At 42.4% G+C, this 20,105-nt stretch overlaps 1 protein-coding gene across 8 annotated transcripts in view; it reads left to right on the top strand.

Moving 5' to 3' along the window:
- The window catches only part of LOC130275949 (mitogen-activated protein kinase 11-like), a 136,025-nt gene that overhangs the window by 69,212 nt on the left and 46,708 nt on the right, over positions 1 to 20,105 (top strand). For all 8 annotated transcript variants that reach the window (XR_008844965.1, XR_008844966.1, XM_056524659.1 and 5 more), the window contains 3 exons: positions 3,586 to 3,715; positions 7,240 to 7,298; positions 19,524 to 19,635. Coding sequence is in view for 6 of the 8 variants with exons in the window: in XM_056524659.1 (XP_056380634.1) it covers positions 3,586 to 3,715; positions 7,240 to 7,298; positions 19,524 to 19,635 (301 nt within the window). In the remaining 2 variants the exon portion in view is untranslated. The remainder of the gene's footprint in view (positions 1 to 3,585; positions 3,716 to 7,239; positions 7,299 to 19,523; positions 19,636 to 20,105) is intronic.

The raw sequence follows: 20,105 nt of genomic DNA, 5'->3' as shown, positions 1-20,105 counted from the left end.
AAGCCATTTATCAGCCCCATTCTCATCCAGACTTCTGAATGGCACATTTTCCCACCTATGCATAATTCTATATTGCTGAATAATTTGCCTTTCAAGCATTCAATTTGAGGCTTGGAGTGAACCTGAGGGCTGTCATGTAGTACACCCTTCCCCTTGTCCCCTGGCAGGAAGTGAAGGAATAGAGGCATGACAAAAGACTTGGGGATAGGGGGGAGTGAGAAGAATAGTGTGTGTTTGTACTGGGGGACCAGAAGACTTAGGCTAGATTCACACTGCCGAATCTCCGGGCAGAAAATTTCCGCCCGGAGATTCCGAGTGCGGCCAGCTCCGACTGAATCAGTCGGCGCTAGGACCACGTGGGCACTGCTGTCTCCAATAGACTGCAATGTGTTCCGTGAGTATTTCCGCCTGAAGAATGAGCAACGCCATTCTTCAGGCGGAAATTTTCAAGCGGATTTTCCGTTCACAAATTCCGCTTCCTAAATTCCGAAGTGTGAATTTGTGAACGGAAACCCATTCACTACACTGTACATTTTAGTAAGCGGAATTTCTGCCTGCAATTTCAAAGCGGAATTGCAGGCGGAAATTCCGTAGTGTGAACCTAACCTAAGGGATTATTCACATGGCAGAATTTCCGCTTGCGGAATTCCACCTCAAATTAAAGCCAATAGACTTTTATGGGATTCCGCACTCCCATTCACACTTCTGAATTTCCACTTGTGGAATTCCACAAGTGGAAAATCAGAAGTCTATGGGCCTTAATTTGAGCAGGAATTCCACAAGCGGAAATTCTGCCGTGTGAATAAACCCTTAGGGGCTTTACACGGTCAAGTGTGAGTGCTTTTTTACATGTTCTTTCTGCATCATAAACTGTGTTCATTAAATTCAGTTGGAAGGTTAAAATTGTGGTTCCATGTAAAAGTTCTAACTGAAATCAATAGAAGCATAAAAGAAAACCACATGAAAAGCCACATGCAAACCACATCAAAACCAGCACCAACACCCACAGTGACTGCAAGCTTTGCACAGCTATAGCTATACCATATACTGGGTATACCTCCAGATACCACTATATGAGCAGAACAATATGAATACTGAGCTGCAGCTATGATCCAAAGCAGCTGACATTTTATCCCCAGGTAACACTGCTTGACACGAATGGCTGCAGGACATCAGTCTCCGATAGACTTTTATGTCTATGCCTGAAATTGAACCCCTACCAATACCAACGCCCCCCATCCCCACAATAGCAGAGACATTAGCATTCCCTCCGTTGTGTTCTCTAATTAACCGGAGTTAGCAGCTGGCAAATCTGGTATTTAGGGAGATAAATGCATTGGGAATTATTATGAGCCAAGTTAATGAGCTGAGCAGTGATGACTGCTCACTGTACCATGACAATAACATTATGCGGATTGGGTTCTGATGCTAATACAATTGCTGGTCTCTCTCATATGTAACTTGCTTAGTAATGTGGAGGAGGGAAATTTGTCTGACTACAACGTACAACACAGCTCATTAAACAGCGACCGAAAGATCCTATAGCAACATCTGCCTGTAATTAGCCCAAAATTACATCAGCATTATACTGAAAAATTACTGGCATATTTTATTTTTATGGCATGTGCCACATTTTATAAAAATCTAGCTATAGGGGGTGCTGTTTCATGGCGGCCTAACAGTGGCCATATCTGGTTGGTCTGATCATGGATGGTTAAAGCTGTGTATGGAAAAAAGGTGTCTATGGAACTATATTGGAGCTGCTTCTCACTCAACACTGATTCTTACACTCTTGCCCATAGGCTGTGGTTGGTATTGTAGCTCAGCCTCATTAACTTTTATACTGTAATATTAAATACATCCCATGGACAAAAGTGGCACTGGTTTAGGTGCATAGCTATAGGAAGAGCAATGGTAGCAATCCCTGTGGGTGTTAGTTCTTTAAAGAGAATGTGTCATCAAAATGACTTATTGTTTAAAGCAAGTACTTTAAAGGGGTTATCTGCCATAAGGTAATTTTAGTACATACCTGGCAGACAGTAATGGACATGCTTAGGAAGGATCTGCGCTTGTCTTGGGGCTAAATGGCTATGTTGTGAGATTAACATAACACTGTGGCTAGCTTTTTGTGAACTGGTATTTCCTTTTTTGAGTTTTCTTCTTTGCCTACAAATCCCATAATTCCATTTTCCTCCCTCCCACACATCAGCCACCCCACCCATTGAAACATAAATGAGCTGCATCCATTCAAAAGTCCTGTGGTATTAAATCAGGGTGCCTACAGCTGTTGCATTAGTTGCAGATTGATCCCTCTACCCATTGAAGCAGACAGGCTCCCTGTCATCAGCTGACTAGTGAGCTAGGTCTCTGCCGCATTGCAACCTGGGAAAAATCTGAGACAACAGTAATTTTGTATGCTGGTAAAAATAAATATTGGGGTGAAAATCACAGAAGAATTGTGAGAAAACCGTCACACACAAGTGCAGACACTATATTATGAACTACACTAACTTTACAGCCCCTGTAGCATAGTCAAATAAAAAAAATTCCAGGAATACCCCTTAAATTTTTGGTGATTTTTTTCCCCTATATTTTAAAGTAATCAAGGAATCCTGCAGCTTCCATTCTAACCACTAAGCTTAAAACTAAGCTCAGACTTCCTGTTTTATATAGATTATTTCCCAGTAATGCCTTCTGTATTAGAATACAGTGACACCAGTGTATAGATAACACTGGATCCCTCACCATTCACAGCAGAGATCAGCATCCCCCCTCCGTCTACAAGGACCTCTGAAATGGTTACAGAGAATGCTCAATAGCGTCTTCAAATCATCTAAATGGGACAGGTCCTGTCTATTGTTGTTTATGGGTCCTGCTGTAAAGCATATCTCTAAATGCTGTTCACAACAGCTCAGGCAAGATGGCAGCCCCATAATAATGCACAAAAAATTTAGTTACAAAATAGAGACGTATTAGAAAAAAAACATGTTTCAATATCTGTCTCTAGGTAATACGTTCCCTTTTAAGCTGTATGTTAAATTCTTAAAGGGGTACTCCACTGCTCAGCGTTTGGAACAAAATGTTCCGAATGCTTAGAGCCGGTGTCGGGAGCTTGTGACTTCATAGCCCCGCCCATCATGACATTACGCCCGCCCCCTCAATGCAAGTCTATGGGAGGGGGCGTGACAGCCGTCACGCCCCCTCCCATAGACTTGCATTGAGGGGTGGGGTGTGACATCATGAGGGGGTGGGGCTATGACGTCAAGAGCTCCTGGCTCCGTCTCTAAGCATCCTTGTTGCATATCACCCCTATACATGTTTACTTTAAAGTGTAAAAAGGTATTTAAGTGCAATCCTGCAATAAAACACATACTTTATTAGATAAAACCGGAATCATGTCACACAATATTCTCCAGGGATCCACAAAGCATCCGCCTACTACCCTGCAATGGTATCCCCAATTTACACAACTCTGGAGAATACAATATCAACAAAATATATGATAGCAAAGCTTCTGAATATTATCAGTGGAAACAATGAAAGGGCATTTGATATCCCAAAACTGACTTTTTATCTTTTTCACAGCTCAGCCAAGGATGCAGCGACCGGAGAACGTGTTGCCATAAAGAAATTACTCCGTCCATTTCAGTCCCTGATCCACGCCAAAAGAGCCTACCGAGAGCTACGTCTACTGAAACACATGAACCATGAGAATGTAAGTCTATAGACAAGTTTGGCAGGAGACTGACCGTCCGCACAGATTAGCAGCTTCATATCATCTATGTACATGCTGCATTCCAAATAGTAACCTATAAAACCTAGAAATCCTAAAAGAAAATCCTTTTCTTTATAGGTGCTGACTACTCTATTTTTATGTTACACCCCACCAAACCCCCTGCATAGTGAGAGAGTTATTTCTGACTGTCTGCAGCTATTATTAGGAATTTTATCACTGAACTCTATGGGGTAATCTATTATTGTCTCTGTAAATCAAGCAATTTTCCCACTGTTTGCCTGTGCGTACATAATGTGTACTCCCCCCCCCCCCCCCCATTTATCGAAAAGGTGCACGTTCTTCATAAATAAATAGTTTCACATTTGACTATACATAGAGCACATTTGGCAAATGTTACAAAAAAAGCTGTTTAAATACAATGATAAATTCCCGCCATATCTTTAAAGTGGATGTTATGCATCAGAAAAATGGAGTCACAATAACTGTAAAGATATATTATGGGATGGCCCAGACTGATGGCGCTAAAAACTATATGGAGTTTATTAAGGGGTTATCATAAAACTGAGCAGAAGAGGTGATCTGTATCTGATCAGTGGAGGTGCAACTACTGGGACACTTACTGATCACTGGAACAGGGGTCCTTTGCTTCCCAATAGAACTTAGGGGCAGTGCCCAAGCTCACCATCAACTTCAACTCAGAAGACAAGAGACCTCTGTTCTTGTGATTGGTGGGGGTACCAGTAGTCGGACCCCCACCAATCACTTACTTATTAATAGTGAATACAAACAGGCTAAAAGGTTGTGTGAGTATAAGTAGATTGTTTTTTGCCTTAACCCCTTAAGGACTCAGCCCATTTTGGCCTTAAGGACTCAGACAATTAAATTTTTACGTTTTCATTTTTTCCTCCTCGCCTTCTAAAAATCATAACTCTTTTATATTTTCATCCACAGACTAGTATGAGGGCTTGTTTTTTGCGCGACCAGTTGTCCTTTGTAATGAGATCCCTCATTATATCATAAAATGTATGGCGCAACCAAAAAACACTATTTTTGTGGGGAAATTAAAACGAAAAACGCAATTTTGCTAATTTTGGAAGGTTTTGTTTTCACGCCGTACAATTTATGGTAAAAATGACATGTGTTCTTTATTCTGAGGGTCAATACGATTAAAATGATACCCATTATTATATACTTTTATATTATTGTTGCGCTTAAAAAAAATCACAAACTTTTTAACCAAATTAGTACGTTTATAATCCCTTTATTTTGATGACCTCTAACTTTTTTATTTTTCCGTATAAGTGGCGGTATGGGGGCTCATTTTTTTCGCCATGATCTGTACTTTTTTTTGATACTACATTTGCATATAAAAAACTTTTAATAAATTTTTTATAATTTTTTTTTTAATAAAATGTATTTAAAAAGTAGGAATTTTGGACTTTTTTAATTTTTTTTCGTTCACGCTGTTCACCGTACGGGATCATTAACATTTTATTTTAATAGTTCGAACATTTACGCACGCGGCGATACCAAATATGTCTATAAAAAATGTTTTTTACGCTTTTTGGGGGTAAAATAGGAAAAAACGGACGTTTTACTTTTTTATTGGGGGAGGGGATTTTTCACTTTTTTTTTTACTTTTACTTTTACATTTTTTAACTTTTTTTTTTACACTTGAATAGTCCCCATAGGGGACTATTCATAGCAATACCATGATTGCTAATACTGATCTGTTCTATGTATAGGACATAGAACAGATCAGTATTATCGGTCATCTCCTGCTCTGGTCTGCTCGATCACAGACCAGAGCAGGAGATGCCGGGAGCCGCACGGAGGAAGGAGAGGGGACCTCCGTGCGGCGTTATGAATGATCAGATCCCCGCAGCAGCGCTGCGGGCGATCCGATCGTTCATTTTAATCGCGAACTCCCGCAGATGCCGGGATCTGTATTGATCCCGGCACCTGAGGGGTTAATGGCGGACGCCCGCGAGATCGCGGGCGTCGGCCATTGCCGGCGGGTCCCTGGCTGCGATCAGCAGCCGGGATCAGCCGCGCATGACACGGGCATCGCTCCGATGCCCGCGGTTATGCTTAGGACGTAAATGTACGTCCTGGTGCGTTAAGTACCACCTCACCAGGACGTACATTTACGTCCTGCGTCCTTAAGGGGTTAAAGGGGTACTCCGGTGGAAAATATATATTTTTTAATCAACTGGTGCCAGAAAGTTAAACAGATTTGTAAATCACTTCTATGAAAAAATCTTAATCCTTCCAGTACTTTTTAGGGGCTGTATACTAAAGAGAAATCCAAAAAGAAATGCATTTCCTGTGATGTCCTGACCACAGTGCTTTCTGCTGACCTCTCCTGTCCATTTTAGGAACTGGAGAAAATCACCATAGCAAACATATGCTTCTCTGGACAGTTCCTAAAATGGACAGCAGAGAGCTCTGTGGTCATGACATCAGAGGAAATGCATTTCTTTTTTGGATTTCTCTTTAGTATACAGCCCCTAAAAAGTACTGGAAGGATTAAGATTTTTTTTACAGAAGGGATTTACAAATCTGTTTAACTTTCTGTCACCAGTTGATTTAAAAAAAAAAAAAAAAAAGTTTTCCACTGGAGTACCCCTTTAAAGGACCTAAGAAGCTTCATTACAACGTTTTTTTCCTGCTTGTAAGGAGGCCTATTATAATGTAGAAAACCATAGGTTCTCTTTACGTTCTCATACATTCCTCACATTCAGGATTTGTGATAACAACCTATTTACTTTCAACAGTTCTGTCTCCTCCATCATTTTCCCCCAGTACATATCACAGAGGTTTCACTTGCTATTACATATGCATTCCATTTCCATTAGAGCGCCCCAGTGTTTATAAAGTGATGCCGACTTCCGTGCCAGGCCAAGCAATTATTACGTATTAAAGAACTGTCTAAAACAGTGGTCTTCAACCTGCGGCCCTCCAGATGTTTCAAAACTACAACTCCCAGCATGCCCGGACAGCCGATGGCTGTCCGGGCATGCTGTGGGTTGTAGTTTTGCAACATCTGGAGGCCCGCAGGTTGAAGACCACTGGTCTAAAAGATTTTTTTTTTTTTTTTTTTAAATAAATCATTAGATTAAGGGCATTGTGGACAACTTGTTAAAGTAGCACTCTGGGAAGAAGATATACAAAGTATTGAAGGGCCTAAGGGGGCAGAGCATGACACGTTTCCATGTGTTGCTCAGATCCTTCAGAGTTCAGACATATGGCAGTGTATCAGATATATTTGTTTACTATCCATATATTTTAATCAATCAACATCCTGTTCATCATCGCTACAGTCATTATCTTTCCAGCCTCATATGGATGATAACAGGAAACAACAAACTGCTGCAGATTACAAGTGGTTGATACACTTATTAGGTTTACTGTACCATAAAGCACACATTGTTGATTTATTAGGAGGAAGTTTTATTACCAGATCCTAAGAATTTAATTTTTGACCATTTTTCTGTTTATAGGTTATATCCCTCCTCAATGTCTTCAGTCCTGATGAGTCCATGGAATCATTTCAGACTTTGTAAGTAGACATTGGATAATCTAAGTTTAACCCCTTGGGATGCTTTTACTTATACATTTGATTCTGAGATAGTTTTTTCGTGACATATACTACTTTATGGTAGTGGTAAATTTTTGTCGATACTTGCATCATTTGTTGGTGAAAAATTCCCAAATTTGGTGAAAAATTTGAAAATTTTGCATTTTTCTAACTTGGAAGCTCTCTGCTTGTAAGGAAAATAGACATTCCAAATAAATTATATATTGATTCACAAATACAATATGTCTACTTTATATTTACATCATAAAGTTGACATGTTTTTACTCTTGGAAGACATCAGAGGGCTTCAAAGTTCAGCAGCAATTTTCCAATTTTTCACAATATTTTCAAAATCGAAATTTTTCAGGGACCAGTTCAGGTTTGAAGTGGATTTGAAGGGCCTTCCTATTAGAAATACCCCACAAATGACCCAATTATAAAAACTGCACCCCTCAAAGTATCCAAAATGACATTCAGTAAGTGTGTTAACCCTTTAGGTGTTTCACAGGAATAGCAGCAAAGTGAAGGAGAAAATTCTAAATCTTCATTTTTTACACTCGCATGTTCTTGTAGACCCAGTTTTTAAATTTTTACAAGTGGTAATAGGAGAAAAAGCCTCCAAATATTTGTAACCCAATTTCTCTCGAGTAAGGAAATACCTCATATGTGTATGTCAAGTGTTCGGCGGGCGCAGTAGAGGGCTCAGAAGGGAAGGAGCAACAATGGGATTTTGGAGAGTGAATTTTGCTGAAATGGTTTTTGGGGGGCATGTCCCATTTAGGAAGCCCCTATGGTGCCAGAACAGCAGAAAACCCCACATGGCATACCATTTTGGAAACTACACCCCTCAAGGCACGTAACAAGGCATCCAGTGAGCCTTAACACCACGCAGGTGTTTGACGACTTTTCGTTAAAATCGGATGTGTAAATGAAAAAAAAATTTTTTTTCACTAAAGCGCAGTTTCTTCCCCAAATTTACCATTTTTACAAAGGGTTATGGGAGAGAATGCCACCCAAAATTTGTAACCCCATCTCTTCTGAGTATGGAAATATCCCACGTTAGGATGTAAAATGCTCTGCGGGCGAAATACAATGCTCAGAAGAGGAGGAGCACCATTGAGCTTTTGGAAAGAGAATTCGTTTGGAATGGTAGTCAGGGGCCATGTGCGTTTACAAAGCCCCCTGTGGTGCCAGAACAGTGGACCCCCCCACATGTGACCCCATTTTGGAAACTACACCCCTCACAGAATTTAATAAGGGGTGCAGTGAGTATTTACACCCCACTGGCGTTTGACAGATCTTTGGAACAGTGGACTGTGCAAATGAAAAATAAAATTTTTCATTTTCATGGACCACTGTTCCAAAAATCTGTCAGACACATGTGGGGCGTAAATGCTCACTGTACCCCTTATTACATTACATGAGGGGTGTAGTTTCCAAAATGAGGGACACGTGTGTGGGGGGGGGGTCCAATGTTCTGGCACCATGGGGGCTTTGTAAACTCATGTGGCCTTCAATTCCGGACACACTTTCTCTTCAAAATCCCAATGGCGCTCCTTCTCTTCTGAGCATTGTAGTGCGCCCGCCGAGCACTTTACATCCACATATGGGGTATGTTCTTACTAATTTTGGGGGGCTTTTTTCCTATTTTCCCTTGTGAAAATGAAAAGTTTAGGGTAACACCAGCATTTTAGTGAAAACATTTTTTTTTTCTTTTTCCCATCCAACTTTAATGAAAATTCGTCAAACACCTGTGGGGTGTAAATGCTCACTATACCCCTTGTTACGTTCCGTGGGGGGTGTAGTTTCCAAAATGGGGTCACATGTGGGTATTTATGCTTTTGCGTTTATGTCAGAACCACTGTAAAATCAGCCACCCCTGTGCAAATCACGAATTTAGGCCTCAAATATACATGGTGCGCTCTCACTCCTGAGCCTTGTTGTGCGCCTGCAGAGCATTTTACGCCCACATATGGGGTAATTCCGTACTCAGGAGAAATTGCGTTACTAATTTTGGGGGGCTTTTTTTTTCCTTTTACTGCTTGTGAAAATAAAAAGTATGGGGCAACACCAGCATGTTAGTGTAAACATTTTTTTTTTTTTTTTTTTTTACACTAACAGGCTTGTGTAACCCCCAACTTTTCCTTTTCATAAGGGGTAAACTGGGAAAAAGCCCCCCAAAATTTGTAGTGCAATTTCTCCCGATTACGGAAATACCCCATATGTGGCCCTAAACTATTTCCTTGAAATACGACAGGGCTCCGAAGTGAGAGAGCGCCATGCGCATTTGAGGACTAAATTAGGAATTGCATAGGGGTGGACATAGGGGTATTCTACGCCAGTGATTCCCAAACAGGGTGCCTCCAGCTGTTGCTTAACTCCTAGAATGCCTGGACAGTCAGTGGCTGTCCAGAAATGCTGGGAGTTGTTGTTTTGCAACAGCTGGAGGCTCCGTTTTGGAAACCCTGCCGTACAATATGTTTTTCATTTTTATTGGGGGGGACAGTGTAAGGGGGTGTATATGTGTAGTGTTTTACTCTTTATTATGTGTTAGTGTAGTGTAGTGTTTTTAGGGTACATTCGCACTGGCGTGTTACGGTGAGTTTCCCGCTAGGAGTTTGCGCTGCGGCGAAAAATTTGCCGCAGACCAAACTTGAAGCAGGAAACTTACTGTAAACCTGCCCGTGTCAATGTACCCTGTACGTTCACATGGGGGGGACAAACCTCCAGCTGTTTCAAAACCACAACTCCCAGCATGCACTCACAGTGCATGCTGGGAGTTGTACTTTTGCAACAGCTGGAGGCACACTGGTTGGAAAACCTTCAGCTAGGTTCTGTTACCTAACAGTATTTTCCAACCAGTGTGCCTCCAGCTGTTGCAAAACTACAACTCCCAGCATGTACTGACATACCGTGCATGCTGGGAGTTGTACTTTTGCAACAGCTGGAGGCACACTGGTTGGAAAACCTTTAGTTAGGTTTTGTTTCCTAACAGTATTTTCCAACTACAACTCCCAGCATGTACTAATCGCCGAAGGGCATGCTGGGAGATGTAGTTATGCAACAGCTGGAGGTTACGCAACTACAACTCCCAGCATGGTGAGACAGCTGTTTGCTGTTTCAGCATGCAGGGATTTGCAGTTTTGCAACATCTGGAGGGCTACAGTTTATAGACCACTGCCCAGTGATTTCCAAACTGTGACCCTTCAGATTTTGCAAAACTACAAATCCCAGCATGTCCAGACAGCAAAGAGCTGTTTGAGCATGCTAGGAGTTGTAGTTTTGCAACATCTGGAGGGCTACAGTCTCAGACTGTAGCCCTCCAGATGTTGCTAGGCAACTTACCGGCTTCCGTAGGATCCAGGGAGCCGTCCTCTTCTGCCGCACGCCGCCCGCGCCCATCTCCGTCGCCGCCCGCCGATCACCGTCGCCCGCAGCCTCCGGAGGGGTAAGTGGACCTTCGGCGTTCAGTCCCCGTCGTTTTCCCCATCCTGCCCGCCTATTGTGGGTGGGCAGGATGGGGAAAACAAAAGTAGACCCCTCCGCCCCTGATTTGCTATTGGTGGTCGCGTCTAGACCACCAATAGCAGAGATAGGAGGGGTGGCACCCCTGCCACCTCACTCCTATCGCTGTAGGGGGATCGTGGTTGTCTTAGACAACCACGATCCCCCTTCTATTCCGGGTCACCATAGAACCGTATGACCCGGAATCGGCGCAAATCGCAAGTGTGAATTCACTTGCAATTTGCGCCGATCACCGACATGGGGGGGGTCTAATGACCCCCCTGGGCATTTGCACGGGGTGCCTGCTGATAGATATCAGCAGTCACCCCGGTCCGGTCCCCGCCCGGCGCGCGGTGGGGACCGAAATTCCCACGGGCGTATGGATACGCCCTTCGTCCTTAAGTACCAGGACGCAAGGGCGTATGCATACGCCCTTCGTCCCCAACAGGTTAAAGGAGTACTCTGGTGGAAAACTTTTTTTTTTTTTTTTTTTTTAAATCAACTGGTGCCAGAAAGTTAAACATATTTGTAAATCAAAAGAGGAAAAATATGTGCGGCTCACAATTATATCACCAACTGAGGACAAATGGGTAATGCACCTATACCTATGGTGCCAATAATAAATATTAGAAAAAGAGACAAAAATACCCAGACCTCAAGGAAGGTAAAATATATGAATCAATTGAAGGAAACAAGGATCGTGCTTCAATTATAATAGGATATACAGATTTTATTGAAAATTTTTATAAAATATTCCACCTCACAAGGGGCCCCTTGTGAGAGGAGTATACAATGACCTAAAATAGATGACCTGAAATAGACTATCACTGGTAACTAATTAATATAACAGAATACACTATTAAACTGGAACACTTATAGACAAATTGCACTGAAATAGTGAAAGCAAAATATACTGATATGGACTGAAAGAGTTAAAGACCCTTGAATTGCCGGAAAGTCTCTTGGAAATCAGTCCTTTTCACTGGAGAGATGATAATGTAATGTTGTAACAAGTTCCTCTTAATGGATGGCAATGAAACAATGTTTGGTGCGTTAAACTGAGGAAGTATTAAAGTTCACAGTTGCTAGTTTCACTGTATCACTGTGTCAGGACAGATAACAGGCAGCTTTGTGGTACATTACCGGTCCTGAGAGCGGAAGACTCCCGTGAGGCTGGATGGATCTAGCACTTGGATGGTCACTGCAGGTGGGCTACCTCCGAGTCCCGGCGCTGGCAGGCGTTGGGGATGGACACTTTCAGAGGTGGCACTCGCTGGTGGAAAAGTCCTTCCGTGGAGACAAGGTCTGCAACAGACCGGTAGTAGATGCCTCTGCCTCGTGAGGGTGGCGTGTGATGTCAGTGCCAGCACCTGCAGGATGTGCTTTGATTCCACGGCTCGCTGAGGATCCACTCCAAACTAGATGTAAATTATGGACCGGAGCGGCAAGATCAACAGGGTCGTCTCCGGACCGGACCAGCAAGGCCACAGAGGTATGTCCAGATAAAATTTAAGTGCCAAGTGCCATCAGTGATAGCCCGCAAACTGACTAGACGCGTTTCAAGGTAAATGAATGGACCCTTTCTTCAGTAGTCATAATTTTAACTGATCATACTCGCCATTTTATAGAAGCTTTGATCCAATCAGAAAATCACAAATGTAAAATAGAAAACGAGATCTGGATTACAAAATCACATGAATAAGCCATATAAAAACCAAGAACTGGATTGATAAGAAGGTCGCAACGCAAGCAAGAAGCAATAGTGAATGTGAATAGGGGGCAAAACTTTGCGTTAAATTTTACAATTTAAGTAACATTATAGCATATGCATGTGCAATGTGAACTATGATTTCACTTTATACATTTCACATTTTCAAACACTACTGGCTTATATATAAAATAGAATGGTGTCTATACCAATTAAAAGTAACAATTTCACTATCTATTCACACTAACAATTAGTCCGTTTTCTCAATTTACTTTCCACCACACCCACTATCTCTGTGTCTAACTTCTATCATTCCATATTCTATGAATACTTTGTTTTGATATACAATTATAATGTCAGGCTTACTACTTTTACATTTAAATCATAGTTCACATTGCACATACATGTGCTATAATGTTACTTAAATTGTAAAATTTAACGCAAAGTTTTGCCCCCTATTCACATTTACTATTGCTTCTTGCTTGCGTTGCGACCTTCTTATCAATCCAGTTCTTGGTTTATATATGGCTTATTCATGTGATTTTGTAATCCAGATCTCGTTTTCTATTTTACATTTGTGATTTTCTGATTGGATCAAAGCTTCTATAAAATGGCGTGTATGATCAGTTAAAATTATGACTACTGAAGAAAGGGTCCATTCATATACCCTGAAACGTGTCTAGTCAGTTTGCGGACTATCACTGACGGCACTTGGCACTTAAATTTTATCTGGACATACCTCTGTGGCCTTGCTGGTCCGGTCCGGAGACGACCCTGTTGATCTTGCCGCTCCGGTCCATAATTTACATCTAGTTTGGAGTGGATCCTCAGCGAGCCGTGGAATCAAAGCACATCCTGCAGGCGCTGGCACTGACATCACACGCCACCCTCACGAGGCAGAGGCATCTACTACCGGTCTGTTGCAGACCTTGTCTCCACGGAAGGACTTTTCCACCAGCGAGAGCCACCTCTGAAAGTGTCCATCCCCGACGCCTGCCAGCGCCGGGACTCGGAGGTAGCCCACCTGCAGTGACCATCCAAGTGCTAGATCCATCCAGCCTCACGGGAGTCTTCCGCTCTCAGGACCGGTAATGTACCACAAAGCTGCCTGTTATCTGTCCTGACACAGTGATACAGTGAAACTAGCAACTGTGAACTTTAATACTTCCTTAGTTTAACACACCAAACATTGTTTCATTGCCATCCATTAACCTCTTCAGGACACAGGGCGTATGGATACGCCCTGCATTCCGAGTCCTTAAGGACCGAGGGCATATCCATACGCCCGTGGGAAATCCAGTCCCCACCGCTAGCCGGTTGGGGACCGGAGCCGGATGCCTGCTGAAATCATTCAGCAGGCACCCTGGCACATCGCCCAGGGGGGTCCTGAGACCCCCCCATGTCGGCAATCGGAGAAAATCGCATGTCAATTCAGACATGCGATTTTCTCCAATTCCGGGCTGATCGGGTCTCTGGTGACCCGATCACCCGGAAAATAGGGCTGATCGGAGTTGTCAGCAACAGCCCCGATCAGCCTAAAGGATTGGAGTGAGATCGCAAAGCTGCGATCTACTCCTATCCCCTGCCATTACTCAGAACGGAGTTCTGACCAATGGCAGCGCATGACAGGGGGTTGTTCTGCCCGCCCCTGGATGTCGAGGGGCTCTGGGAAGAAGATGAAGGCCGTACCTGCAGGAGAAGATGCCTGGGGACCTGGGATATTCGCTGGAGCCTGCAGGATCCTGATCAGGTAGGGAATCGACAGGTAGGGAATTCAAAGTGAAAGTAAATCGATCTTTACTGTGGCAACCACTAGGGGGGCCAAACTGCAACTCCCAGCATGCCCAGAGAGCCAAAGGCTGTCTGGGCATGCTGGGAGTTGTAGTTTTGCAACATCTGGAGGGTCACAGTTTGGAGGCCACTGTTACAGTGGTGCCCAAACAGTAGCCCTCCAGATGTTGCCAAACTACAACTCTCAGCATGCCTTGACTGCCCAGGCATGCTGGGAGTTGTAGTTCTGTAACATCTGTCCCTTCAGATTTAGCAATTTTCATGACATTTTTGAAAATTGCTGCTCTACTTTGAAGCCCTCTAATTTTTTCAAAAAGCAAAAGTATGTCCATTGTATGATGCAAACATAAAGTGGACATATTGTGTTTGTGAAGAAAAATAAAATTTATTTGGAATATCCATTTTCCTTACAAGCAGAGAGAGCAAAGTTAGAAAAATGCAAAATTTTCAAAATTTTCATGAAATTTTGGGATTTTTCACCAAAAAAGGATGCAATTAACGCCGAAAATTTATCACCAAAATAAAGTAGAATATGTCACGAAAAAACTCAGAATCAAAATATTCGGTAAAAGCGTTTTCGCGTTATTAATTTGTAAAGTGACGGTGGTCAGAATTTGCGAAAAAGGGCTCAGTCCTTAAGGTGAAAAAGGGCTCAGTCCTTAAGGGGTTAAGAGGAACTTGTTACAATATTACATTGAAAAGGACTGATTTCCAAGAGACTTTCCAGCAATTCAAGTGTCTTTAACTCTTTCAGTCCATATCAGTATATTTTGCCTTCACTATTTCAGTGCAATTCGTCTATAACTGTTCCAGTTTAATAGTGCATTCTGTGATATTAATTAGTTACCAGTGATAGTCTATTTCAGGTCATCTATTTTAGGTCATTGTATACTCCTCTCACAAGGGGCCCCTTGTGAGGTGGAATATTTTATAAAAATTTTCAATAAAATCTGTATATCCTATTATAATTGAAGCACGATCCTTGTTTCCTTCAATTGATTCATATAATTTACCTTCCTTGAGGTCTGGGTATTTTTGTCTCTTTTTCTAAGATTTGTAAATCACTTGTATTAAAAAATATTGATCCTTCCAGTAATTATTTTCTTTTTGGAACACAGAGCTCTCTCCTGACATCATGACCACAGTGCTCTCTGCTGACATCTTTTTCCATTTTAGGAACTGTCCAGAGCAGCATATGTTTTCTATGGGGATTTTCTTCTACTCTGGACAGTTCTTAAAATGGACAGATGTCAGCAGAGAGCACTGTGTTCCAAAAAGAAAATAATTTCCTCTGTAGTATTCAGCAGCTAATAAGTACTGGAAGGATTAAGATTTTTTTTAATAGAAGTAATTTACAAATCTGTTTAACTTTCTGGCATCAGTTGACTTAAAAAAAAAAGTTTTCCGCAGGAGTACTCCTTTAAGCCCTTAGATGCCGTGGTCAATAGTGATTGTGGTATTTAGGCAGTAAAATGCTGTGTGGCGGTCACTTTCAGAATCCGATTGCAAGGCAATTGTGGGATTATTTGCAGACTATAGTGGGAGGTCGCTAGTTGTACAGTACACTGCAATGGTATTGGAGTGTACTGTACAAGTGCTAAAACAATCTCATAGTGAAGTCTCCTAAAAAAAAGTTTATAAAAATGTTTTAATTCCCCATAATAAAATTTTAAATCACGTTTCCCATGCTAAAAAAATCTAATATTGCTGTTTTTAGTCACCCTCCATCTATCTCTCCATGCTACAAAACAAAAAATATTGTCTATGTCTTTAAAGGAAAACTGTCAGCCTGTTCACCCACTCTAAACCCAATACACTGGTCTATAGTGTGGGTGAACAGGATTCCTTAGAGGGGTCACTTACTTAAATTGCTCCAGTAGGTCCTGAGATACAGGCTTCTGAAACTCCCTTGCTTCATTCAGGGAACTGCACAATGGAGGGGGGGGGGGGGCTGCACCTCCAGCGCGCAGACCTACTGGAGCAATGTAAGTAAGTGACCCCTCTAAGGAATCCTGTTCACCCACACTATAGCGCAGTGTATTGGGTTTAGTGTGAGTGAACAGGCTGACAGTTTTCCTTTAAGAGATTTTTTATATACATATAAACTGGCTCCAGTAAGTTAAACAGATTTGTAAATTATTTATATTAAAAAATCTTAATCTTTTCAGTACTTATGAGCTGCTGAAGTTGAGCTGTTCTTTTCTGTCTAAGTGCTCTCTGGTGACACGTGTCTCGGGAACCGCCCAGTTTAGAAGCAAATCCCCATAGCAAACCTCTTCTACTCTGTGCAGTTTCCGAGACAAGCAGAGGTGTCAGCAGAGAGCACTGTTGCCAGACAGAAAACAACAACTCAACTTCAGAAGCTGATAATTATTGAAAGGATTAAGATTTTTTTAGTAGAAGTAATTTACAAATCTGTTTAACTTTCTGGAGCCAGTTGATATAAAAAAATAAGTTTTTTCCTGGAATACCCCTTTAAAAAATGCATCGACACAGAAAATTTAACCCAAAAGTTAACAGATGGAACTACAGTTTAAGGATCCTTTCACACTATGAGTATTCATCCGTTATTAAACATTGGCTTTCTGCGTAAAAATTGATGTATAATAACGGATGAAATAACGGGTGCTAATGGCTGAATAACGTCTGTCAAAATAACGGACATATTCATCCGTTAAGACCCGTTATAACATCCGTCATGTACAGCTGTTTTTACACCTTTGCCTACAGACTCCCACAGCCAGGACTACTAGAACTCCCATCATGGAACAGACTTGTTTCCATGATGGGAGTAGTAATTCCCCAGCTGCGGGAGTCTGCAGACAGCTGGGGAGGCTACATTAGTGTTTGTACTACTACCCCCATCATGGAACAGACTCTGTTCCATGATGGGGGTTGCAGTACAGGGGCTGAGGGATTGATCGCACCGGGTCTTAATTCTGAGACCTCATGCGAACAGAAGGTATTAAGCAGGGGAGCCGGCGGCATGGTCCACAACCCTGCGATGTATCCTGTGTTTTAACTTTCATTTTTAAATCCCCCGCAGGGAGCCCTGAATGGCCGGTACTCAGGAGCCATTCAGGGCTCTCAGCGGGTTTTTTAAAATGAACATTGTGAGTGGCAGCGGGGGGCCATATGCATATTAAAAGCGCTGTAGGGGCAAGATATATAGAGCTGCAGGGGGGGCCAGACATATAGCCTATATATCTAGCCCCCCAGCGCATTTATAATATGCCCCCCGCAGCGCATTAATAAAGATATTACCCTGCCAGCGCATTTATATATATATATATATATATATATACACCCCTCGCCGGCGCATTAATAAAGATATGACCCCTGCCAGCGCATTTATATATATATATATATATATATATATATATATATATATATATATATATATATATATGTATATATATCCCCCCTGCCAGCGCATTTATATGTGTATATATATATATATATACCCCCCCCCCCCCAGCGCATTTATACATATATACCCCCCCGCCACTGCATTTACATATATATATACCCCAGCAGCGCATTAATAAAGACATGACCTCCGCAACGCATTTATATATATACCCCCCGCAGCGCATTTGTCATAATATGCCACCGCAGAGCTATACGTGAAAAGTATATCTATCAGCAGCGCATAGTGCCAGCAGCCGGCCGGCTCGATGATGCTGATAGAAATACTTTTCATACATAGCGCTGCGGCGGCATATATATATAGATGCGCTGTGGGGGCCAGATAATGCTATATGTCTGCTCCCCCCCCCAAGCACATCTATATACATATACCCCTGCAGCGCTATGAATGAAAAGAATATCTATCAGCAGTGCAAAGTGCCACATTCTGGCACTATGCGCTGCTGATAGATATACTTTTCATTCATAGCGCTGCAGTGGCATATTATGACAAATGCTCTCTGGGGGGGTGTCATATTATTAATGCACTGTGGGGGGTATATATATATATATATATATATATCTAGAAATGCGCTGGCGGGTGTCATTTCTTTATTAATGTGCTGCGGGGGTATATATATATAAATGCGCTGGCGGGGGTCCTATCTTTATTAATGCGCTGTGGAGGGCATATTATAAATGCGCTGGGGGGCTAGATATATAGGCTATATGTCTGCCCCTCCTGCAGCGCTATATATCTTGCCCCCCACAGCGCTTTTAATATACATATGGCCCCCGCTGCCACTCCTTATGTTAATTTTAAAAACCGCACGGAGAGCCCTGAATGGCTCCTCTGTACCGGCCAATCAGGGCTCCCCGCGGGGGATTTAAAAACGAAAGTAAAAACACACGATACATCGCAGGATACATGCCGCCCGCTCCCCTGCTTAATATGTTCTGATTGCATGGGGTCTCAAAAGTGCGATCAATCCCTAAGCCCCGATCAAGACCCAGTACGATCAATCCCTAAGCTCCTGTGCTACAACCCCCATCATGGAACAGACTCTGTTCCATGATGGGGGTAGTAGTACAAACAGTAATGTAGCCTCCCCAGCTGTCTGCAGACTCCCACAGCCAGGAAATTACTACTCCCATCATGGAAACAAGTCTGTTCCATGATGGGAGTAGTAGTAGTCCTTAAGCACTGTAGGAGTCTGCTGATGTCACCTCTTCTGAGCATGCTCAGAAGTAATAACGGATATTATAAACCAGGTGCAAACGGATGACATAAAGGCTCATCCGTTTGCCATAGACATCAACGTTAACAATAACGGCCATTAATTTACCCGTTTCTTGTGATGGAAGAAAAATTAGTTCATGTGCCGTTTTTCAAATAAAGTGCGTTATTCATAACGGGCTATAAGGGGTCATAACGGATAACCAAAAAATCCCTTAGACTTGAATAGGATTTTGTAACAGATGTTTAACATCCGTTACTAAGGCTTTTCTAAAGGATGTTTATAATGGATCTTTTAACAGAACAACTTTATAGTGTGAAAGGGGCCTAAGACAAAATCAATGTCCAAAGACACTTCAAATTGGTAGAACAAAAAAACATGAGATCCATAGAACAATGGTCTAGCAATTCTTCAGAGGATCATACATATAATTCAGAAAGTCATTATACACATGTAGAGGTTACAGGGAAGTGGCTTAAAAATATTAAATAGTATTAATTATTTAACTTTTCACACAACTCTATGTTTAATATATGTTGCTCTTTAAATTGTCTCTAGTTACCTAGTAATGCCATTCGTTCCTTTGGACTTGGCGCGGGTCATGAAGATGCAGAAACTCAACCACAGCATGATAGTCTACCTTCTCTATCAGATCCTTCGAGGCCTCCAGGTGAGTGTTACATATTGATTTTTATCACCATATCTTTCTCTTTCTTGATTCTGTCTTTTTCTTAAATTATAATCAAGATATAAGACTTCAAGCCTCTCCCACTAAAAGAGACCACGGCCTACTAAATTGCTACCAAAACTACCCCCACCCCTAGACATCTTATCCCCTATCCAAAGGGTGTCTGATCACGGGGGTCCAGCCGTTGGGACCCCCCGCGATCTCTAGGCTGGCTCTGAGGCATTCTGAACCGTGTTTGTGATGTCAGGCCAAACTCCCTTCGTGTCTATCAGAGGGGACCCACGGCTAGTACATAGCCATCATGCCTCCTCCCATACACATGAATGGAGGGGGCATGGTGGCTGTTGTCGCCCATCATCTGGCACGAAACTGAGATCACTCCATGCACCAGATGACTGGGGTGCCCTGCCAGAGATCACGGGGCCCCCCAGTGGCAACACCCCCATGATTGG

Source organism: Hyla sarda, chromosome 6 (genome assembly GCF_029499605.1).
Source record: "Hyla sarda isolate aHylSar1 chromosome 6, aHylSar1.hap1, whole genome shotgun sequence".
Taxonomy (NCBI): Eukaryota; Metazoa; Chordata; class Amphibia; order Anura; family Hylidae; genus Hyla; species Hyla sarda.
The sequence above is the reverse complement of the archived record's forward strand: the minus strand, read 5'-3'. Positions and strand labels throughout refer to the sequence as shown.